Source organism: Myotis myotis, unplaced genomic scaffold (genome assembly GCF_014108235.1).
Source record: "Myotis myotis isolate mMyoMyo1 unplaced genomic scaffold, mMyoMyo1.p scaffold_m19_p_20, whole genome shotgun sequence".
NCBI lineage: Eukaryota > Metazoa > Chordata > Mammalia > Chiroptera > Vespertilionidae > Myotis > Myotis myotis.
In genome coordinates this window covers 8,409,348-8,434,461 of record NW_023416325.1, presented here as the reverse complement: position 1 = coordinate 8,434,461, position 25,114 = coordinate 8,409,348, and the positions used below count along the sequence as shown (strand labels likewise).

The 25,114-nt window shown below is 46.8% G+C and overlaps 1 protein-coding gene across 5 annotated transcripts in view; it reads left to right on the top strand.

Annotated features, from left to right (window-relative positions):
* The window catches only part of BARX2 (BARX homeobox 2), a 57,645-nt gene that overhangs the window by 18,512 nt on the left and 14,019 nt on the right, over window positions 1–25,114 (top strand). For all 5 annotated transcript variants that reach the window (XR_004974839.1, XR_004974840.1, XM_036353741.1 and 2 more), the window contains exon 2: window positions 23,516–23,816. Coding sequence is in view for 3 of the 5 variants with exons in the window: in XM_036353741.1 (XP_036209634.1) it covers window positions 23,516–23,816 (301 nt within the window). In the remaining 2 variants the exon portion in view is untranslated. The remainder of the gene's footprint in view (window positions 1–23,515; window positions 23,817–25,114) is intronic.

Genomic DNA, 25,114 nt, shown 5'->3' with positions numbered 1-25,114 from the left:
TTATTGGTGAATTTCCCCCGAGAAGTGACAATAATTTGTATATTTTCTTTTCTAAATGAATCAAGGCATGTAGTGTAAAAATTATGAGAAAATAAGCCTGCCCAGTTTTACATTAAAGGTTTCGTAAACATGTAATAAAATAAACAAATAAAAAAATACTAAATTTCATTAGAATGTGAAGTACTTTCTTCTCTACATTAAACATGAAATAAACTTTTGTCATCCAGAGCAACAAAACAAAAAAATATTCCATTGAAAGGGAAGATGGTCTTTGCCCCACTCTCGTTCGTTTGCAGACTAGAGAAGACATTTTTATTTTTAACATTTTTCAACTTAAAAAAGATAGACCTTAAAAACCTTTTGAAATAATTTATAGAGTTTTGCAAAGACTCAGAGCTTTAGAGCAGCGAACAGTCTGTAGTCTATTTGCTTTTCTGACTGGGAAGGAAAGAAAAAAAAAAAAAGCTCAGAGCAAGTAAATTACTTAACCAAGATCACAGAGGACTGCCAGGCCTAAAAATACCTCTTCTTTAAAATAGCTACATGAATCTATAGTTTCTCTTCCAAATTAGAAGCCACAGCTTCTTCTCATTATATGTATGCATCGTGTAAACGGAATCTTTCGCGCATCTGAAACTTAGTGTCGGTAAAACAATAGAACGAGGTTTGATTTTTGAAAATTGCTCTTCTCCACCCTGTGGGTTGTGCTGACCCTGGAGAGGTTGTATTTAGTTCCCACAGCCTGGTTGCTGGCGTTGACAATATTGCCATTGTCTGACACCTGGGCTGCCACCGGCTCTGTTGGGAGACACGCACTGAGCTCAGAGGACCCTGCTGGAGTGTCAATAGAGCTAGCACAGGCGTCTCCTCCCCAGCCTGTCCCCACCCCTCCTGTCCCCACCCCGCCTGCCCGGGGCTTCCCCTCCAAGGAAGCGGCAGCTTTGCAGCAGAGAATTTAATGAGGTCATTGGGATTAGCCTGGGTTCGTGGGCAGGGGGCTCGTGCATTTAGGGTTGGGTGTGAGGCCTTTAATGTTCTTGGAATCTCGCTGGTCCCCCGGCACCCCCCTGCCGTGCCCCGTCCAGCCCTCTCCCTCTGCCCCATCCTGAAATAGCCCTGGTTCACACGGAAGAAGTTTACTTCCCTAATCCCCACGAGCTGGCCAGCTCTGCATTTGCCGCTGGGTGGGTTTTGACTTTCTTTCCCTGAAGGAGAATCTCTAAAAGCTTAAAATCCACTTTTAAAAACCTAGTAGGAAAGCAACCAGACCTGAGTCGCAAGGCGTAGATCGAGCCTCCCGCGCTGCCACTTGCTGGGCGACTGTGGGCTGGTTGCTGCGCTTTTCTGGTCCTCTCCTTTTCATATACGTATTTCAGAGAGGAAGGGAGAGGGAGACACAGATAGAAACATCAGTGATGAGAGAGAATCATTGATCGGCTGCCTCCTGCACGCCCCACACTGGGGATTGAGCCTCAACCCGGGCATGTGCCCTGACCGGGAATTGAACACTGACCTCCTGGTTCGTAGGTCGATGCTCAACCACTGAGCCACCCTCTCCTTTTCCATGTGAAATAGCTATGGTAACACCGATGCTCCTGGGTCTGCGGTAGAGAGCGAATGAGCTAACGCTCCTGAATCTCACATGGACAACAGGTTTCACCTGTGAAATAAATTGAAGCACAAATAAATACTGGTGCATCCTCCATGTTTCCTTATGTTTCGACATCAGAAAGCCAGGGGACACATTTGCAAGAAGCCAGAGCGATAAGGGATGCTAGATTTAGAGCATGTCGCACACCAGCTGCCCCCTTCCCCTGTGCTCCGGCCCCACCAGGCTTAGTCAAGAGGGGACACTGAAACTTCTTATTTGACCATCTCTCTCCCCTGTGGGGCTCTGGGCTTCCATCAGGCAAGGATTCTGCCTGATTCTTCTTTAGGCCTCTAGCATCTAGCATATTTTGGCATATTTTTGGCCTATGGTAGCTGCTAAGAACAGTATTGTTTTCAAACTTACCCAAGTGTTGAGAACTGACTCTGCCCAGTGTTTCTTTAGTGCTTGGCTTACTGTAGTCGATTTTCCTCTTGCTCAGCCCTTCCCCACTCTCTCCACACAGTTGACTTTTTCGTCTCTAGGGACCACCCTACACCTTCGGTGTTCAGATGTTGCTGCTCCTCTCCCTCTCTTGCCCCCCCCCCCTTTTTTCTTTTGGTCTAAGAATTTATAATATGGGGCTCGTTACACTTTCTTAATGGACTTTATTATCTGCTTCCGTGTTATAATCTTTACATTTAAGGCCTTACTTATCTAAAGTAAACTGTCTGCTGTGTGTGTGTGTCTCTTTTAATTCCCTAAGTGGATATTGACTGTACTGCCCCAAGCAGCATAATGGTTCAAGTTCATCTACAAGACTCAAGTGTAGTCTATTTGGGTGGTGGGTAGGAGTTAAATGGCAGCTGTTAAACAGTGCATAGCAACTCCTCACAACGGCTTAAACATGAAACGGGACTTGGAGTAACAGAATATGCTGGAATTTGATGAGGACACTGAGTGCTACAGGACATGGGATTTGAACTTGCAGTTGTAGACAATGACTACACCTCCTACGACCAGAGCCCTTGACCTTTAGCCCCATGATGCCCAGAAGAAAGGCTGGTGGAATTACCAGCAAGGCCCCAGTGCAGCTCGCACACCCTCCCTGTCACACAACATTCGCCCCTTTCTTCCTTAACCTTCCATGTAATAGAGACATAGAGTCTTGCCCCCTTCATGAACCATGAAGTTGATGATCAGAATAACTGCAAGACCTTCAAAAACTTTCAGGGATGGAAAGTGCTAAGAAACCAAAAGAAGTAAGTCGCCTAACACATAATTGGCATTAAACATCTTTTCATGAAAGGATCTGACCTAAGCTAGTGGATATTGAGAAATGCCCTAAAAAGGTGTATAGCATCATTTAAGAGTGGTGCCCCTTTGAAAATAAAGTTATTAATGAGCACACTAGCCTCTTTTTGTGCATAAAAAGTTGAACAGATCTCTGTGATTTCTAAGATTTCATACAAAATCAGATTCCAAACAATTTATCAAATACAATGTCTACATTAAAACCTTAGTGATTAAATGCAACCCTTAAATGATGGAGTGATCCACACTAAATTTTCTGATTAAAGCACAGAAAAGCTAATAGCCCTTAATGTTTCAATTAGAATTGCTTCAATGAGAGTTCATTCATAAAAATTTTATTGGGTATGTACTCCCCCAAGGTATTGTGCTAAGACTGGAAATATGGTGGTGACCAAGCTGCCAAGTTCTGCCCTCAGAGTTGTGGGAGATGCAGATGAGTAAATATGAAGTCACCAGTACAGCATCATATGACAAATTCTGTGATGGGGGAAGGTGGGTGTGCTGAGGGACACCTGACCCTGACTGGGACTTGGGGTTGCATGTAGGGAAGGCATCCTCTAACCTGAGAGAACAGGATGAACAGGCAGGCTGAGCAGAATGTTCTAGCAGAGGCAGAAGGTTGCTAAAATGAGTTCCTTTCCCTGAATGCTATAATGAACATAATGGAACATTGGTTTTTGTTTTTGATGGTTGAAGGACTTATGACCTTCAGGTAATTGTTTTTTATCACCAGTCTTTATATAGTGTTGTAGGTGTAGTTGTGTGAAATTAGTAGAAGTTGTGTTTCAAAAGTAAACCTGCATCACTCAACCTAATACTTGTGTGGTAGAGAGGCAATGCAAAAACCATTCAGGTGAATTGTGTGTTTTTGAGTCATGACTTACTGTCACTTCATAAATCCATTCTGTGTTCTCCCCCTTTCATCATTGTTGCTTTGGAGGTTCAGGATATTATCTATGTCTCTTGGTGAAAGTAGGGTTTTAAGTTTTACCAGGAATAGAGGCTCATTTGATATATGGAGTTTACTTCTCATTTTATAATGGGCCCCTAGAGTGACATGAGTAAGTTGTTTCATTTTTCTGGATTCTTTTTTTTTTTTTTTGAATAGAGATATGCTCATTGGTGAAGTATGTGGAGGTTCTTAAATATCAAGTGGGAAACAGGAAAGTATGAATATGATTATGTATGTACAAATATTTGCCTGTTCTAAGCAGATGCTCAGTAAGTGTTTGCTGAAATAAATTTGAGAGCGTTAACCATTTACAGTAAAGTGGTAGAATCCTAGTTGCAACAGGTGAATTTAAAAAAAATACGTCATTGCGCTTCCCATTGGAATTTCAGAGCTTCGTGTGTGACTATTTTTGATTCTGGTTCACTCATCATTGGTTGGCTAAGTTTATCAGCATCTGCATGGGAGGTCAGGAAGTATGTTGGTTCACTTTGCACAGAACACACTGCAGCCCCATTGGCAAAAGCTGAGCTTGATTCCAGTTCTAATACGTGGCTTAAGAAACCTCCAGAGAGCCAAGGGCCATGATAGGTTTTGTGAGAGAAGGTGCCTATGTAGCTAGGACTGTTCTTGTTCTTAAAAGCTGGGGATTCCTGTGTTTTGTTCCTTCATAACACAGTGGCTCAGAGAAAGTCAGACTGGAATACTTTACCTCCCTGACCTCCCATTTTGGGATTTCAGTTCCACTCTAAGGATATTTTCGAAAAAAGAAAAAAACATAATCCGCTGTTCTAATAGCTATTCCAGGAACATCATGATGCTCCATGGGTCAGATCAGCTCATGTCCACCTGTAGGGTAGCCATGGGTATTGCACTTGCCGCATCCAGGGTCTCAGCTGGGTAGGCTCTCCTGGAGTGTAAGTGTGGTTAGCTTATTATTCGGGTGACTGTTCTCCTGGGAAGACTGTCAGGTTGACCACGAGGGGCAAAGGACAAATGGGTCTTAGAGCCAAGAGAACAAGTTCAACTGCAAGCCAGCTGTTGACTCTCTCACACCTTGAGAGCTGGTTTTTTATTAGAACCATAGACTGGAAGAGCATCTTCGTTTGGCAGAAGAGAAATAGATGTTTGTCAGCTTAGAAAACATTCATTGAGCGCTCACTCTTTGCCATGTTGAGGGAGCAGCTACAAAGATGAATTATCAAAGGGCTTACTGAGTAGTAAAAGGATACAAACCTAAGTCCATTTACATACTCCAAGGAGAGCTCTGTGGAAGGTAGGCATGTCTTACAGTGAACACAAAAGACAGGATTTAGCCCAGTCTGTGTAGGAGGAAGCAGGGAAAGGTTGGAGCAGATTTTCTGTTGAGAAAAGCTGAGCTGAACCTTAAAGTATGAATAAGAATTAGCCTTGGGAATGGGACTCATGGAGGTGAGGCTGGGGGCAGGTGAGGAAAAGGGGGAAATATGACCAAAGATAAAGTGGCTCAAAACAGCATGGTATGTGTCTGGGAACTCTGGGCAGGTCCATGTTAATAGAAAGTGAAGCATAAAGAGAAAGTGTTGAGAGTGAGGTTGGAAAGAGAGGGGCCCATGCTGTGGAGATTTTATTTTGTAAACTCTGGAGAATCACCGCATGCCTTTAAACACGGGAATAACACTTGGATTTGGGTTGGGGGAGAATCATTTTGAAAGATGACTTTGACCAGGACAAGGCTGAAGGCAGGAGAACCAATAGGAGGCTCTTATCCTCATCCAGACAAAAGCTGATGAACAAGGGTAGTGGTGAGAGGATGGCACTTTAGGGAATCCCAGCATTTAATGGGCAGGAGAAAATTAGGGCCCTAAGCAAAGACCCAGACAGAGAGAGAAAAGAATAATCAGGAAAGAATGTCAAGAAGAGAATTTCAAAAGGAATAAGAGATCAGCAGGGCTATGTGTAACTGAGGGGTGCAGTTGACTGAAGACTGACAAGTGTTCAGAGTGTGTTCTGGGGGCCAGCAACTCCAGCAGCATCGGGGAATTGGTAAGGAAAGAAACTCATGCCCCACCTGAGAGATATTTCAATCGCACTGTACGTGCGCGCCCGCACGTGGTATTTTGTGGAAGAGCCACGCTCAAGGGGCCAAAGAGCCGCATGTGGCTCGCGAGCCACGGTTTGCCGACCACAGGTCTAGGCAGAGACTTGGCTAGGATAGTAATAAATTGTTAGAGACGGATACAAGTCAAGAACACTTGACTTTGAGCTTTCAGAGACTTCGGCACCTGCGTTTTGGCTTAAAGGAAAGTAGAAAGATTGAGGTTTATGATCAGGAAGGTGGATAAAGAAAAAAGGAAGATGTTGAAGACATCAGTAGCCTTTTATAGAGGTGTATGAGCAAATGTGAGTTATTGTCGTGTGGGGTGAAGTGAAATCATCGCTGCCCTGGCATCATGAGGCAGGGCTTGTAGCCTGGCTCTGTTTTTCAAGGTTTCTTTGAGAGGCATCGCTGTGTATTCATAATAACGTACAGATTTTTGCAGCGTTTTAAGGCACAGACCTGGTTTGAATTCTCAGTCCCTCGCCAGTAAGTGTGTAAATTTGGACAAATTACTAGTATTTAGGAACTCTGAGCATTTGTTACCTGTTTCCTAATCTTCAGAAATGGCATAATAATACCCACTACACAGGACTGTAAATGAGAGAGTGTGTCTATGTAAACGACTGCATGGCTCCACTTATACGTGTTTTTGTTTTCAATAAATACCTGTACTCTTTTCAGTCTGAGTTTGGGAGTCTGCAGGTACAGAGGGAGGACAGTATACGTTGATCTATGCCATTTAAAAAGAAAAAAAATGTTGTTATTGATTTCAGAGAGGAAGGGAGAGGGAGAGAGATAGAAACATGAGTGATGAGTATCATCAATTGGCTGCCTCTTGCATGCCCCACACTGGGAATCGAGCCTGCTACCTGGGCATGTGCCCCAACTGCGAATCGAACTGTGACCTCCTGATTCATAGGTCAACACTCAACCACTGAGCCACCACGGCAGGCCCTGCTATAGTTTTGCTGTGGAATTGTGGGTGCCTGGATGTGAAAGCAGTCGATTGGCCCCCACTCTCTTTCTTGCTGAGATAGTTCTTGATGGCTTCTGCTGCCCCTGGATTTCGGATGAAATGGTAACTTGTACTTTGCCGAAGGCACAGAAAGGTCAGTAGAGGAAGGACAGCGCCAGAGCAGAGGTTAGGGTGCTGAACCAGGAACCCACGCTAAGCAATGGTTTGATCCAAACTTCTATGCGAGATAATCTACTACCCATTTCACCTTGAAATTCCCAAAAGGAGAACCGTTGAGACCCAGAGCTTCACAGGCTGCCGTTTTTGTTATGGTTTTGACTGCTATTGCCACATCCTTAAGTAAACCCCAGTCCGACTGGAGAGGGCACGTGGGTGGCTGGAGGAGGAGGTGGTGAACAATGCCCCATTCACAGGTGACAAGGGCAGGCCTGTCTCGTGTGCCCATCAAAACGGTGCTGGGGATAGATGCCACTTTTCTATCTTGCTTCGGGTGATTAGAACCAATTAAGAGGGTGACACACAGCATAGATGGGGAAAGAAAACACAGAGGGCGGCCACGTCTTCCCCCTCGTCCCAAGAGAGAAAGCGAGGGTTTGCCACCTGCTTCCCACGTTCACGTAGAAACTGCTGGATAAAGCTCGTTTGTCAGTTGACCTTTCTGGACTCTCCTCCCACCCTGGTTCATAAAACAACAGTGATACCCGCTCTGCCTTGTCTCGAGGGGCCCGGTGGGAGATGCTTTTCTCTCTGCAGAGCCTCGGTCCCGGGACAACACAAAGCCTGTCCATTTGGTGTGAGCCGTGAAAGGAGGGTTCCAACAGGTGCCATTGTGAGCGTGCCGCGGAGGAGCCATGCCGAGGACAGCAGGCTCGTTTTGATCTGGGCTCAGATGGGAGGCTTTAGCGGAATACCCTCTCGGGCTGGGCACGGGGGCGCTTTGATCTTTCCTTTGCCTAAAAGGCAGAACCCTCTTCTCTGTTTCCTCCAAGGACAAAAATAAACAGAGAAGCCGAGTTTGAGAACAGCTGCGTAAACAATGCAATTGGGAAGTACGCAAAAAAAAAAAAAAAAAAAAGAGAGAGAGAGAGAGAGGGTTATATATACATTCCTACACATACCCTCCTGATCCGCCTTGTGCATCCGCATTGCGACCCTCGCTTGATCTGGGAGAGATTTCCATCGATGGGGTGAAACACAGACCCTTCATGCCGAGGGGTTTAAGGCCTCCGATCACTGGGGCAGGAGCGTTTCTTTCCCCTGGACGTGGAGCAGTTCTGAGACGCTCCAGCTATAGTGGAGTAAGAGCCCCCTTCATGCGCCAAGAGCAGGCCCCTCACACTCCCGAGGGAGCACAACTGGAGGTGCTGGGTTCGCACTTAGGCGATAGAATCTGTCAGCCTGAAACCAAATTCATCTTTTTTGTGCCGCTCTCTCTGCAGGAGGACTTTCTTTTCACACCTGTGCTGTATGCAATGAGATCGCCGTTTGCCTGCTCACAGGCATGCAGCTCTACGTCCCCCACCTCCGATCAGTCTCCATAAATTGTGTAGTTTCTCCTTTTCGTCTGTCTCTTCAGTGACACCCTTGGTTCAGGCCGTTGTTACCAGGACTAACGTAACAGTTTCCTACGTGGTCAGATAGCTACATTTAAAGCGGATCAATAAAAACTGTTTGGGTAATACATACGATAGGACGGAAAGCTCAGACATACCCTTTAGGCTCTTGGGAGAACGTAGAAGAAACAATGACTTTCAAAAGACAGTGAAGGTTAAAAGTATAGAAAACTCCTTTTCACATCTCAGGCTGCTCCCTCATGATCTCCCATGGCTTCTCCTCCCTAACCTGACTTACATGTTTTTGTCTTCATACCTCTGTCATGAGGTTCCTTCTGCCTAGCATGCTTGCATTTCTTTCTTCTGCCTCAAAATCATCTGTTATTCAGGGTGCATCTCATTGCCGTCTCCTTCCCTCCATACCCCAGGCAGAAGTTTCCATCTCTCTACTGAATTTTTAGAGCCCTTATATTCGTTATTCCACATTTCATTGAATGCCTGGGTCTATTGGGACCTGTGTATATTACTTATCTGTCTCTTTACTAGATTATGAATTTGGGAGAAACATGTTTTGTTGTTTTTTTTAATTTGTTACAAAGGGCAGCAGAGTGCCTCACATATGCTAACTCCTAAATGAATACTTTAAAAAAGAAATGGATGCTATAAAAACCATGATAATCACACATTCATCTAATATCCCGGGTGCCCGTTGTTTTTTTCCAGCTTTGTTGAGGTAGCATTGACAAATAAAACTGTAAGATACTTAAAGTGGACAATGTGATGATCTCATATGTGTATACATTGTGAAAGGCTTTTCCCCATTGAGTTAATGAACACATCCATCACCTCACGTATTTACCTTTTTGTGTGTGTTTGAGAACATTTCAGTGCTAGCCTCTGACCGAATTTCAGTTACACAGTACAGTGCTACTAGAGTCACCATGTTTTCCATGAGCTCATCTTACAGCTGAAAGTTACTAACCTTTGAACAACCCCTCCCTGTTCCCCCCACTCCCAGCCCTGGCAGCCATTTTCCTTCTCTCTGTTTCTGAGTTCTACTTTTTTTTTTCATTCTAGATTCCACATATAAATGATACCATGTAGTATTTGTCTTTCTCTGTTTTTGTACCCATTATTTTAAATAATCATTTAAGGAGCTCTTCATTAATAAAAAAAAAATCACAAAACATTCATTTAATTCTCACAGTAATCCTATGGCATAATTATTACTTTTTCCTCAATTCACAGTTTAGAAAACTAGAGTTCAGAGAGATTAAACATTCCTCCAGGACTACTCAATGTGTTAATGGCAGAGTCTGAACTGAAATTCATGTCTGACTCCAAAACTCACATTTCTATTCCTGGTTGTATTGTCCCTCAGGTGTCCTACCTGGGGATCCAGGTGAGTAAAGCCTAATCCCTGCTTCCCCAGAGCTTTCGGGCTAGTGGGGGGCGGGGGGGCTGCTGGGGAAGCAACAGTTGCCCTGCAGGGAGGTGTCACTCTGGGGACATAGGAGAGGGGACACGGGAAGGCACCATGCCTGTGAGGGGACTGTGAAGAGAGTGGACACACGGCTTTCTCTGGGCTGGGTTCGCCAGCTTTCATGGAGATTGAATCCACAATTGCTCCTTCTTAAGGTCTTAATTCAGGTGAGCCTGCATTTCATGGTCAACAAATGCATTTACCCTAAGTGTTTGGACGTTTATGGCTTCTGAGGTAATAGGTAGCCTGTAAAATGCATAAAATAGATGATGATGATGATGATGATGATGATGATGATGATTTCATGGTCAACAAATGCATTTACCCTAAGTGTTTGGACGTTTATGGCTTCTGAGGTAATAGGTAGCCTGTAAAATGCATAAAATAGATGATGATGATGATGATGATGAGGAGGAGGAGGAGGAGGAGGAGGAGGAGGAGGAGGAGGAGGAAAGAGAGAGGTGACTGACTTTATGAGTCAAAGTTTAATTGATAAATTAGGCACAGTAAGAAATCAACAACAACAATAAAATGGGACAATTATAACAATACACTGTTGACCCTCGCACAACACGGGTTCGAACTGGGTGGGTCCACTTATAAATAGATTTTTTTCAAAAAATATACAGTTGTCTCTCCTCATGTCCCCGGATTTCACATCTACGGATTCTACCAACCATGGACCTAAACAGTATTTTTGGTCCACGGTGGGGCGTCCAAGGATGCAGAGGGCTGACTGTGCACATTGCACTACACCATTTTATATAATGGACTCCAGCATCATTGGATTTTGGTAGTTACCAGGGCCCTGGGACCAATTCCCCATGGGTACCAAGGGATGACTGAGTTTAGGGAGAGTCAAAAGTTATATGTGGATTTTCGACTGTGTGGGGTTGGCTCATTTATACCTTTATTTAACACCATAATTTTCATTTACTTTATTTTTATTTAATATTAAATCTTTTATTCTTTAATTTAAAAAATTGATGGTTCCCCCCTCTCTGCCCCATGATAAACATTATGAGCAAGAGTGATTTCCGTACTTGGTAATTTTCTCAGTTCACTCCTGGTGATAGGCCCCCTTGCTAGCTCTTAATCGATGGTTAATGGTTTTAAACAACAACAATGACAAGTTTTAAGTGTGCTAGCATCGCCTAACCAGGCTGACTCGGATGCTCTCTGTGACTTCATTGTGTGGGCTGGCCATTTGTTCTCCTCACAGCCCTCTTCCCCTTTTAGGCAACAAAGCACCGAGAGGAACCTTTCACCTTATTTGTTTATTTATTTATTTGTAGCAAACCCTGCAGGAAGTCCTGGGAAAGGCTCTCTCAGAACTATTCCCGGCAGCCAGCTTGGCTTCCTCCAGCTGTCCAGCAATTTCGGATAACAATATCGGTTGCTCTGCTGAGCCCATTGAATACAATTTCTGCAGTCTTCCTTTCCTCAAGAAGGATCAGATGCTTGCAATCCATTTCCCAGATCACAGAGCACTGGGTGTAGAATGGTTTAGCTCCTATGAAAGCTACACCTTTCAGAGTCGTAAGGATGAACACATCCTTTGTTGCACTCGACATGCTTAGACAAGGCATGTATCAAGGCTGGTTTCATAAACTCTTCCCTTACCCCAACTATCCTTTGGACCCCTCCTCCTGAAAAAAAGATGCCAACATGCCATTTTAGTCCTGTCTGAAACCATGGGTGACTCTAGATGTTTTTGAAGTGAATGGGTGGTTTAAGTCCCACCAACTTCCTTAAATCTTCCCATGATACTATTTCTCGAGACGACTTATTATGGGGTCTGACATCACCTGAGCTTTCAGCTCTCATCTTGGGCTTCTCAGAGTCCATGCCCAGAAAGACCCATCCAGTTTCAGACATGGTGGCTTTTGTAGAACCTCCAGCCCCCCCCCCCTCTTTTTTTTTTTATCTTTGTCTTGTATACGTAGGGTTGGTTGCATTAGATGAGCTGGCTGTTCTCCATGTAGGCACTCGAAATGAAGGCCTTCACCTGGAGAGTATTATGCTAAGTGAAATAAGCCAGTCAGAGAAAGAGAAGTATCACACGATCTCACTCATATGTGGAATCTAATGAACCAAATAAACTGATGAACAAAAATAGACCCTGAGACACAGAAGCATGAACAGACTGTTGAACCTCAGAGGGAAGGCAGGGGAGGGTGGGTGGAAAGAGATCAACCAATGAACTTGTATGCATATGTACATAACCCCGTGGACAGAGACAATGGAGTGGCAAGGGCCTGGTTAGAGGCAGGGGATGGGAGCGGGCTGGAAGAGGTTAATGGGGGGAAGGGAGGTAACAAGGGACCTATGTAATACTTTCAACAATAAAGATTTTTAAAAAAATGAAGGCCTTCCATTTGGTCTGCAGGTGAGTTCAGGGCCAGGGGCTGGTATGGAGGAGGAGGCCAAATGTGCTTTTAAAATCTTAACACTGTGGTTCTGTGGGTTCTGCCACTTCATCTCTGTGTTTGAGGATCATGCCGGTGGTGTCTGCACCCTGGTTTGTTTACCCAGCCTTCACAGATGGGTGCCACTCAGTGGGTGTTGTGGAGAGAGCAGGGTGTGGTTAGGGGTGGAGGTGGGAATGTCGGTTAAGAAAGACGAGCAGATGTTAGTGTGTGAAGTCGGAGGAATGGTGCTGGGGATGGAGAAGTTTGGTGGGCAGTCTCCTACAGAAACTTTTTCAGAAAGCATTCGGGGAAAAATGAGTTGGCTGTATTTCTGATTGCTAATCTTGGTCTGTAATGCCCAAAGAATTTTGACACTAAGAATTGTATAGATCCTTGGTAGTTTAGAACTCTCCTGCCTTCTGCCAATCCTTTACTGAGTTGATTGGGTCGTAATGTGGACACAGCCAGATTAGAGAGGGACACTGTGATGCCCTGACTCATTCTCAGCTCCGTTCCCCAGGACGGGGAAGGTGCTGCTCCCGGGACAACCTCATCCTGTCCTCTCACACATATGGTGAGAAGAAAGGCAGGAACTGGCCTGAAAGGACCTCAGGGGACAGCGGAATGGAGAGCCCGTGGGGTTGGACCACGAGAAGAGAGTCCTGGCCAGATTGGAAGCGGCTGTGCCTACAGGGTAAAGGGCCTGTGTAAGCTCTTCTGTTTTGGGACCTAAATGTTCCTCTTGTCAAAAATCTTCTTTCCCTGCGCTGGATGTGAAGAGCAGAGATGAATATACATTGCAGTTGTTGGAGGGATGCAGACCTATGGCAGAATCACATTGAGCCTCTGCTGGTAGTTACACTTGGTGTGGGAATTGGGTTCTGTAATGTTGCCGGAAGAAGGGAGATGCTTGGGAAGGACTGTACTGGTCCAGAGGTCCCCCGTCAGATAACAGCACCTACATTTTTATAGCCCTTTCAGTTTATGATAGTACATATAAAGTGAGTCATGTCGATTCGTACACTGACATTTTCATAATTTTCCATTTTCTAATTAAAATTCAAAACCTTGTTCTGATATCCAGCTCATTCAATAGGCAACAGATCTTAAAATCTAAAAATATGGGCTTATTTCAAAAAAGATGTGCTTTGAAGTAGGTTAGGTCACATTCTACACTGCAATTTGTTGACCTTATTTTTTTTCCTGATGATAGAATGACAATTTTTGAGCCTATAACTCTGAGCTCAGAATTTCCTGAGAAGGAGGATTCGTTTTTGCAATTACTGTACTTTCCTACAGCACTTGCTAACTTGCTACCAGCTGGGAAATAAATTTGACTCATTAAGGGCAACCCAAAGCAATACATACTGGTATATATCCCTGGAAATAATGGATAAAAATGCCTCTCTACTTTTCACGTGGTCAATGAGGAAATAGCTCATGGAAAATGAGCGACGCCTGGGCATCTGGCTACCAAAGTCAGTTTTGGCCCATGTGTGTGGCTTGGCTCAGTTCTTTGGTCTTGGTAAGAGAGTCATTATTTCTGTGTTAGATGGGTTTCTGAATGTCGTATGTTGATTCAACCCAAGCCGTTCCCCGGGAAACACAACTGTTCATTCTCTTTTCTTGCCTGGACTGGAGCTATAAGGCCATCATTCTTCCAGGAAGGGCAGAGCTTCTCCAAATGGTCCCCACTTCATCTTTCAGAAATCTGTGCCCTTCGTTGGTTTTTCTCTATGTGGGAATATGCGTACATTTTTTGGTGTTTATATTTCTATAGATTGACATTTTCTACAGGGAAACACCTATAGGAAAAAAATTGATGTGATTAATGAAGCAACATATATCCTTTACTTGTCTTTTTCTTTCGGGAATTGGGTGCTGTGTCATGAATATTATGGGGACCATGAGATCAGTATTCACTCTTCTTATGCAACATGAGCCAATACCAGTGCATAACTCAACCCGCACACCCTGGAAGCAGCAGGAGGTTCTAAGGTGGTATGAAGGCACCTCAAGCCTGGGAACGCTGGGATGTGGGGAAAGAAAGTCCCTGGCAATTTTGCTTTAACATTTTGGAAGGCAGGGTGATCTGATTAAAAGAGCATGGCTGTGACTCAGATTTCCTTGTTCATATCCTAGATACATGCCCTAGTCATCGGATCTTTTTGTGAGGAGCAAAAGAGGTGTTTGTGTGTGTGTGTGTGTGTGCGTGTGTGTTTGTGTGTGCGTGCGTGCGTGCGCGCGCGCGCACGCAAAATCTAGCCATGGTTGTGCTTAAAGGTTTCCTTCCTTCATTCCCTCCCATCTGTCCAATGCCTTGAGATCATGGGTGGAATTTAAGAGACATGAGATGGATTGAGTGGCTTGTTGAGCCTCTCTTCCTTTGGAGAGATGGCCACTTCCTAAGGCCCTTACTACAAGGCGAGGTGTTGTGTGGTTGTTGTTGTTGTTAGCTGCATAATCTTTGAGGACAAACTTTTATCAGAAACTAGGGGGAGACCAGGCAGAGGAGATTTAAGCATAGAAACCACATGACTGCAAGATACTGCGACATGCTGACGAAAATGCCTGTACTATGCCAGTCACCCCAGCGAAGGGAAAGGTTTGATCGTTGACTGTATTTTGGGGGCCGGGCCAGACACTGGTTTGTTTGAGGGTGCTCCTGCTTGATGGCTTGCCTTCCTGTTCCAGCAGAGAGCCCTCCCCACTCAGTGGAACCAGCTTCAGCATCAGAAGTGCTGTGGGTCATCCTCAGTAAAGCCTTCTTCGTTTTCTCTGCTCCTGTGATTTTTGCTTTGCTTAAAAATGTATTTGTCTGTGTGTAGTACTTGGCAGATTTGTATACTTCTACCTGTTCCTTTCTATTCTTTATTTGTTTCTGATTGGAATCTCGGCTAATTTCATCCTTCCAATCTCAGTTTATTTTTATTTTTTAAAATCTCAGTTTAAGTGACTCTCTCTCAGGGGGCTCCTGACCACCTACCCTTGGTTAAATCCTTTTTCTTAACTGTCTGCCATCCTGGCCAGAGCATCAGCCGGGCAAGGACCAGACCTGTTTTATCCCCGGTTCTTGGCAAACAATCTACACTAGATATTCCATAATTTGTTCAATTGAATTGAATTTTTATTCTCTTTTATCCCATTTTGTTTCTAATTCTTTGCAACGAAAGGCAAGCCATGAGAGTGTATTTAAGCTGGATTAGAACGTGTAGGGGGAAGGAAATTAAATTGGATTTAGAAAATTACATGTTGGCATCAGTGTTCTGAGTTTGGCAAATGATTCTCCATTGGGTGTTCAAGGGCTTGCCTGTGCACCCACAGGGCTACTAGCAGGAGGCAATAAATCTCCTGTGGTTTTTCCTCTGGAAACTTTGCCCAGTGCCCTGACCCTATGCACATTTTCCCAGCCTGCCCGTGGAGAGTCCTATACCAGGAAGGCAGGTCTGAAAATGCCAGAGAAGGGGGAGTTTCCAAAGTTATGTCAAAGATTTGCCAGCGAGTGACCGTGTTGAACTTTTACCATTCTTGACATTCTTTTGGGCCATTTTCACTGATCCTGTGTTCTTTGGCTTTTGCTACAAGGCCTGTCTTGTTGATAAGTTCTGTTTCCTTTGCCAACCCCGTTGGTGAAGATATACCCTAAGGCCCAGTCCTTCATCCTCCGTTGTTCTTAAGTCTTTCTTTGGAGATGAATTATACTATGACCCCTTCATCTCTGGTTCTGTGAAATCTACATCCCCATCTCAGAGCCCTTCTGCTGGGGCACCAGTTTGTGACTCTCCCTGCCTGGGAGGTGTCATTCCTGGGATGTCTGATTGTCATTTCAAACTAAATATGTCTCCAGAAGCCTTATCTTTTCTCCCAAAACATTCTCCGAGGTGCTCTGATTCCAGCAGTTCCCACTAGAATCTGTGAATCTTCCTATGCCTTCTATACGCCTGCCCTCCTCGCCTGCTCCAACCTAATGGTCTTCCAGAGGTTGGTTCTTCCTTGTTGTGCCTCTGAAATCCATTCTTTTCTTTCCCCTTAGGACCCAGCTCCTCCTCTTTTCACAACTGTACTCTCTAGAGCAGCGGCCAAGAGAATATTTAAAACATGCAATACCTGACTGTTTCGTCAGGGGCACTGACCTCTTTTCCCTTAGCTTGTCTAATAAAACAATAACAGCCAACATACTTTTCTGGTGTGAATGAATCAAAAGTATACTTACGTTTGGTCAGATCAGCAATACAGAATTTTAGTAATTAGTTGGTGTGCCATGAGATGAAAAAGGTTGGAAATCGCTGTTCTAGAGCACAGCTACTCTGGAATCCTAGGCTTTGTATGCCACTCAGCTTTGGCCACAGGCTTCTGTGTTTTTTTATGTTTACCTTTTTTTTTCATGTCTCATTTCCCCAATTTGATAATTAGCTCCTTGTGGACAGAGATGAAGGACTGTTTCTCTTCCTGTCTCTAGCACTTAGCACAGAGCTCAGGAGCTACCTGGTAGGGAGCGTTCGCTGCTGATGGTGACTTAAGAACAACAGAGGATGAAGGACTGGGCTTAGGGTATATCTTCACCAATGGGGCTGGCAAAGGAAACAGAACTTATCAACAAGACAGGCCTTGTAGCAAAAGCCAAAGGGCACAGGAGCAGTGAAAATGGCCCAAAAGAATGTCAAGAATGGTTGGGGATCGAACCCTCAACCTGGGCTTGTGCCCTGACCAGGAATCGAACCGTTGCCCTCCTAGTTCATCGGTTGACTCTCAACCACGGAGCCATGCCTACTTGGGCACTCTTTGATTTTTGTCCTGAAGAAGTTTGAAATCTAGGGAACAGTAGTAAACAAATGAACTCCTACTACCAGATTCGAATTAAGTAAAGGTGAGTGAGGACACCGCAGAAGGCTGTGGGTGCATGAAGGTGGGAGTGATTAATTCAGGCCTGTGCTAAACAGCAGCTGCCCTGGCTGCTTTTCATCAGTGAGTGATTATGAGGAATCTGAGAGCAGGTGTGGGTGTGTGAAGACAGCAGGACGGGCAGGAGGAGGAAGACAATGCCATTTCCAGTGTGCTCTTGGCTGGGGGATCTGTGGAGTGGGGATGGCTGGCGGGTGGATGATGACCACATCGGGGTGGTATGGCACTTCTGGCAGACGGGAGGGTCCCCAGACCTATCTGCCAGGCTGGCTTGCTTGGTTTCACTCAGCTCCCCGAGTAGCCTGGTGCTTTTGTGGGCGGCGGTAGTTTTGATGACATCGCGGGTTGAACGTGAGAAGGCTGAGCTTGTCCCTTTGCAAAGACTATGAAAAGATCCCGTGATGATGCAGTGGTCCTCCCAGGGTTGCTCTGATGGCCTCTGCTTATTTTGCAAATTCGTTCCACTTTCCCAGGTCCCCCCAATGTTACCTCCCCGCTGCATCTCTTTATCTTCCAACCTCGGTGAACCCTTTAAGACTTTTATTTAACTAGATGCTCATTCCAGAGTCTACATTATGGCAGTCTCGTGGACTTTGGAATAACTTTATTCCATATGTTTCTAAGTCATTTATACTTAATTCATCAAATGCCCTCCCTCCCCCTTTGATGAGGTAGTTAATGGCTAAGGCATTTTTGTAAGCCTTTGAGTTGGCCTCTTAAAGCATTTTCCTCTTTTCTTGAGTCATACTAAGCCATAACCTGTAAAGACGGCTTCTATTTCATTAACTCTTGCTGGGCTAGAGACTGAAGTGAATGGCAGAGTTCATAGCCCACTCAGAGCCTCTTTATAGTTCCTTTCCTCTTCTGTCCCTTCTTTCCACGCTTACAGATTACCCACGCAGACCAACAATGACTGGTTGCCTCTGTGTCCGGTTGCCACTTACCCACAGCCCGGCCTTTCTCTAGTCTACTTTCAGCATAAGGCAGGGCAAATGAATGTTAACCCCCCGCACCCCCGTGCCCCATATCTGTTTTCCTTGTAATTTAAGAAACTTGACTTGGGTCCGTCTTGTGTCCCACCAACTTCATCCTTTTTTGCCGATGCCTAACCTGGGGAAGGGCTCTGCTTCAGGACTCGTAGGCTGCTCTGTGAATTTTTGAGACGGGGCTGCAAAACCAGAGCAGTTCTTACTGGAGCCCTGATAGTTCTAGGGCAGTGGTTCTCAACCTTCTGGCCCTTTAAATACAGTTCCTCATGTTGTGACCCAACCATAAAATTATTTTCGCTGCGACTTCATCACTGTAATGTTGCTCCTGTTATGAATCATCATGTAAATATCTGATATGCAGTATGGTCTTAGGCGACCCCTGTGAAAGGGCCGTTCGACCGCCAAAGGGATCGCGACCCACAGGTTGAGAACCACTGTTCTGGGGGGACCTCTGGCCAGGTTGGCCCTCCCGCTGATTCCCCTTAGCTCTCCTGTCACTGTCAGTCTCAGGACATCACTGTAAGGGCATTTGAAGTCCTCTCTTTGGCAAAGAAAAGCTGGCAGATTCTGGTGTTTCTGGATCTTGCTTGGCACACGAATGCACAGCAGGTAAGAAGATACACATGCATAGTTCAGAGGTAGGTCTGCTTTCTGTTTTTAAATATATATATTTTTTATTGATTTCAGAGAGGAAGAGATAGAGAGAAACATCAATGATGAGAGAGAATCAGTGATCAGCTGCCTCCTGCCCACCTCCTACTGGGGATGGAGTCCCCAATCCAGGCACGTGCCCCGATCGGGAATCTAACTGTGACCTCCTGATTCATAAGTCAATGCGCAACCGCTGAGCCACACCGGCCGGCAGTGAGCCTGCTTTCTTGATAAGACAGTTGATCCACTTTCATTTGACACACGCACAGAGTGCCAGGCAACAAAAGTGAGAGGAGGAAAGAAAAGGGAACGAAGAGCAATTACATGCCCAACGGGCACTTGACGTACGTTGACGCATTTAATCCTTGCAATTACCTGCAATTATTAGCCCTGCTTTTAGAAGAAGGAATTGAAACTAAGAAAGTTTTAGAAGCCTGCTTACGGTCACCCCACAAGTCCCTGGGAGAGGCCCTATTCTTTCCACGACTCAAAATTCCCAGCCAGTTTGCAGGGGTGGGAGCCCCTGGGAATACTGGGGTGCGGTGGTTCTATGACTTTTCCCAGGAAGCAGCCAGCTACCCAGTTGTTCCTCCGAGTCCCTCTTCAGGTCGGCTGACTCAGTCCACACCCGTGTCTTTGTGCGCTTGTGTGTCCGTCTGAGGCCGTCTGCGGACATATGCATCACGCGTTCCTGCCCCATAAATCGGACAGGCAGGCGGCTCGGAGAGGCTTCTGCCCTCGGACCTGTGGCCCTCCCTGTGCCAAGCGGACATGTGGGTGTGGAGAGCCCACTGGGGACTGGTATGGTGGAGGGATGGAGGAGAAGTGCAGGCGGGATGTATAAGAGCAACAGCAACTCGGGATTCTCTCCAACGTTGAGGCGCAGCTGTGGCAGGAGTAGACGGGGCCCCTGCGGTGAGACACTTAGTGAGGAAGACGTGCCTGTGCATGGCCAGAGCGAGTTCCCATCCATGAGCTCACCGCTTCAGAATCGGTGCAATGGAAAACGCACTGTTGAGCCTACCCGAGGTCCTACGTGTGTCCCGCCTGGGGATCGAACCGGCAACCTTTCGATGCATGGGGTGACCCCCAACCAACCGAGCCGCACACCAGCTAGGGCCCCAACTCCATTTCTTTGTGAGCTGAACTGTATCTTAACATTTTAAGTCACTGGACTAGTCATCATATGGTTTGGGGATTATTGGCTCTGCATTAAAAAAACAAAACAACAAAGTGATAATTTATATTTTACAAAATAAACACCTTGTAATGATGTGTGTCCATAGATCAGCAAACATACTACTATATTCGGAACAGACCTATGTTTGTACATACCTAGGAACAATGACGAAGTCTGTCTCTATGATTCAGGGTTGAATGCTGTGAGGGGAGACTTCTTTATATGTTTCTGAGTTGTTTTAAGTTCCTGGGCATCAGCCTACCACTAATGTATTCCAGTTTTTCTGATCCAAAACAAACTCTCAAAGAGGCCAAACATTTGGCAGGGAACTATTTCTAGGTACAGGATACACACGGTTATGTGAGAGACATCCTACAGCAAAACACTGGTGAGGGGCGTTGGTGGGAGAAAAAAACCAAAACGATTAGGGAATGCATTCATTGCGGTCACGTTTGCACGCCTTTTGTCAGCCCGAAAGATGTTTGCTTAAACAGTGTCTTCGGTTTAGCACAGTCATTACTCCCTCTCAGGGGCCGATCCTGTGCTTGAATTTCACAAGCGTATGCGCAGGGTCCAAGGGCGGCAGGCAGCTGTCTCCAGTCAACATGGTCACATAGTGCGAATTCTCGGGAAAAGGGAAAGACAAACTTCGTACATAGTGTTACACATGACCTGCCCCCCCAGAAACCAAAGGACCCCCGCATGCATGGATACATTTTCTCCTATTTTTAAAACCTGAATTTGATGTGTAGCCAACATATCAATACGTGGCTGGACTATCTCACAGCGCTTTTGTGCGAATAGCAAATGGGGGTGTGCACGTGCTTTGTGGAATTAAAGCTCCGGGCCAGTGCTGTTTGGTTGGAAATCAGGCCGTGTATGAAAACGGGAAAAGACAGCGAGCAGCTGGCTAGAGTCTATTTCGTCTCACTTTTCTGCATCCCGTTGGTTTGCCTGTAGGGAGACTCAGTGCGTGGCAGACACACATGCCCACCCTGACTCCTGTTCCAGCCTTGTTGGTTCCTCTGAACCTGGAGACGGGCCCCACACACCCCACACTCACACAGCGCCTCGCCGCAGTTAGACTTATGGACAGCGGTGAGCGGTGGTCCTCCTGACACCCCCAAACATTGAGTGGCATCACGTGGCCCTGTGTGTGTGGCCCTCCCGGCATCAGAAGGTACTCTAGCTAGCTGGTGGGAGACAGTGCGGCTTTGTCACAATTTGCATCAGATTGTTGGGTCAGGAGTCCTGAAACTATAGACTTCGGTGAAGGCTATTGCCTTAAATCACTGTCATTCATCAGAAGTTTTTGGTTTTTTTCTTCTTCTTTTAAAATGAAGGTTTTCATTAAGTTTAAGCATAAGCTTTATGGCCCAAGCTATCTATAATAATGAAAGCATAATATGCTAATTAGACCGGACAGCCGAACGACCTTCTGGACATCATTCCGGACGTCCTTCCCGATGAAGCTGTGGTGGTGAGGGCCGAGGTGTAGAGGTGGTGAGGGGCCATCAGGCAGGCAGGCAGAGTGGTTAGGGGCGATCAGGCAGGCAGGCAGAGTGGTTAGGGGTGATCAGGCAGGCAGGCGAGCTGTTAGGAGCCAGCGGTCCTGGATTGCGAGAGGGTGCAGGCTGGGCAAGCTCCCTGCCCCTCCCCTCCATGCACAATGTCCTCATTTTCTGCTACAAAATATTCCCAGATGCTTTTTTCTTTCTGAAAAAAATCGACTACCCAAAACCTCAGTGTTCGTGTTGGCGGGAGAATTACTGGGAGTCACGGCCCTTGGGGCTTATTTATTTAGCAACGCTGTGGTTTGACTACAAGGAGAGTCAAAGAACAGGAGAAGTCGTCTGTTCTGATAACGATGGCCGGGTCCAAACAGAAGCCTAGGGGTGAATAAGAAGGGAAACCCCAGCCCGGAGGAGAGAGAGGACACAAGTAGCACCTGGTGCTTCGTGATGTTCGTGGGTTTGAGCCCAGAACCAGCGTTGAGTGCTGTGGGCTCGGGTACTTGCCTTGCCCTCCTGGGAGCCGTCAGGGCCGGACTGAGTCCCAGGGGGCAGCCCCTGAGTCTTCAAGACAGGCTTGGATGACAGACACTTTTGTGGCATCAGAGTGTTAGCGTTCGAAGGACTCTGGAATGATCTACTTTTACTCACCATCTGAAGGACAAAGCTGAGGCCTGGAGAAATAAAATGATTTACATTTAAAAGATGTAAAACTCGATACGATTGAATCGTGAAGAGGAAGAGCATTGTTACTTGAACTTTAATGACATAACCTATGCCCTGACCGGTGTTGCTCAGTGGGTAGAGCGTCGGCCTGCGGCCTGAAGGGTCCCAGGTTCGATTCTGGTCAAGGGCATGTACCTTGGTTGCAGGCACATTCCCAATAGAGGGTGTGCAGGAGGCAGCTGATCGATGTTTCTAACTCTCTGTCCCTCTCCCTTCCTCTCTGTAAAAAATCAATAAGATATATTTTAAAAAAATAATAATAAAATAAAGACATAACCTATTTTGGGGCAGAAAAGTGCTCTGGCCTTGACATTCCTAAAGTGGAGTGTCACATAACTAGAGTGTCTGCCACCACACCATCCGCCTCCTGCGTGCCCGGGGCAGACAGCACTAATCAACCTCAGTGCTCCCCTCAGCCAGCTCTGACCCAGCCTCAGAATCCTCCCTAACACAGTGCTGTAGGCAGCTGGTCATAAGGTGCCTGCGTTTTCGTGTGAATTAAAATCGCGTTGCCGCACCCCCCTTCTAAACGAGGTCCATCCATGCGACTCAAGATGTGGCGATAACCGCACTGGACTTCAAAGCCAGAAGAACTTGGTTTGACCCCTGAATCGCAGGTTCTGAGCTCTGTGATCCGAGGCAAGTCGCTCAGCCTTAAGGGGACCGTTTCCTTGTCTCTGAAATGAGGCAGTTGAATGAAATAACCTCGAAGCATCCTTCCAGGTCTGAAAAATGTTAGGATTCCGGGTATACAGGCTCCTCAGGAAGCATTCAGAGTTACGACCCTGGACTTCTATAGAAACCACAGGGGGCTCAGGGAAGTTTGTCTATTACAGATCTAGGTGGGCTTTCTCAAGTATGTGGTTCTAGCATTTTCTGACTACTTTTTCACCTGCCCAGTTCTACTGACCCATGTCTCTGAAACCTTAAGTTAGGGGTTCAAAAGAGGGGGCGGGTGGGGGAGAGTCACTTCAAACCCAACGTGCTTCTGGCTGTGGGGGGACTCGAATGTTCTCCCTCCCAGGCTGAGCACATCTGCACGCATCCTGCCCACCCGGCCATTACAGGTCTTGAGTTGCTTCTTCTCCCTCCTTCCCATCTGGAGCCCCCGCCAGGCAGGGTCTCAGCAAGTGGTCCTCCAGGGGCCCTGGCCTCCTTCCGCCCGGCTCTCTGGGTGACCTGCCTCCCTGCTTGTCTTCCAGGCCCCGCTTCCCTCCGGGCATATCCTCTCCTCTCCGTGATCACCCGACAGCCCACAGTCATCTCTCACCTGGTCCCCGCCACCCCGGGAATCGCCCAGACGCTGTCCCGCCACCCCGCTGCCGAGGCTGCCCCTGCCGAGGCCCCGGGCGGCGAGGCGCTAGGCAGCAGCGAGTCCGAGACGGAGCAGCTCACCCCGCGGCAGAAGAAACCCCGCCGGAGTCGCACCATCTTCACGGAGCTGCAGCTCATGGGCCTGGAGAAGAAATTCCAGAAGCAGAAGTACTTGTCCACCCCGGACAGGTGAGCACCCGGGGAGGGGCTGCCCGCAGCTCAGGGCCTTGAGAAGGGAGACTCCTTTTGCTCTCGCCATGGGACACCTGGGCACAAGAACCGTGACATGCAGGACACGGTGGCAGGGCCTGGTCCTTGGCCCACATCTTCTCAGCCTTGGTTGGACAGCAGCCAACCCATGTGAACGCATCACACTTGGTCCCCACAGGAACCGGCCTGGTGCCGAAGTTGTACTCCTCACTGTCTCTCCATATTTTAACTTAACGACTCCAATGTAAGCAATGAGGGGAAGTTTAGTGGACGGTTGCCCAGACTCTCAGCTGGGGAGCAGGCGTAGCTTCTAAAGTCACTCACACCCAGGACCAGATGCAGTGGGACTAGATGGGGAGTTGGGACCCATGCTCTCAGCCTTCTCATAGTCCAGCTCCCACCTGGGCCGCCCGCTGCCTGGCTCCTGAAGGCAGGCTGGATTGAGCGGGTTGAGGAGCTGTCAGATGTCCTGGTGCGTTGGATGGGTATCAAGTCAGAGGCACTAGGCTGAGACCAAAAAGGACCTGGCTCAGATCCCTGTCTTTACACCGGAGATCCAGACGAGGGGGCTGGGACTCCTGCTTTACTCAGAGGCTTTCGCCTCAGCCCCTTGCTTTAACTTAGCATCTGAACCGCAAAATACCCAAGAGTGTGTGTCTTATCTTGTTCCTCAGACTCACTCTGGAGATGGCTGAGCTTACTTTTATTGGGAGTGTTTTCCGGGAGAAAAGGAAGGAAACGGCAAGGCCTGTCTCAAGCTCTGTAGGAGCTGTTGGATAAACATTTAAATGCAAATCCCTGACTAAAAGAGAATTTGTCGACTGAGTCAATTAGGTGAGCAGCCACTAGCTGTTTGCTGAGGGTCCTCTGTGCCGGGCGCTGTGGAGGGGATTATGGGTCCAGGAAGTAGTAGACAAGAGTCCTGCTCTGGAGGAGATCTGGAGAGGAAGTGACTGCCACACTACAACCCAGTGAGCTGGACGCTGGCGCCAGGATGTGTGTGACCAAGGGCAGTAGAGGCACCGCGATGTCGCTGAGTGTGTCAGCAGGATTAGGGAAGGCTTCTCAGAGGAGGCAATGTTGAAGAAGAGCTTTCACCGCAGGAGGGAGAGAAGCATGCTCGCTGGGCACGTTGAGGGAGCTGCCCGTGGTCAGGACATCTCCAGCTTAAGGGGTGAATGGGGGTGTGGTGGGGGATGAGGCTGCAGAAGTGAGAAGAACCTTGTATGCCTAGCCAAAGGACGTGCACTTGACTGTTTCCAGTGATGGCGAACCTT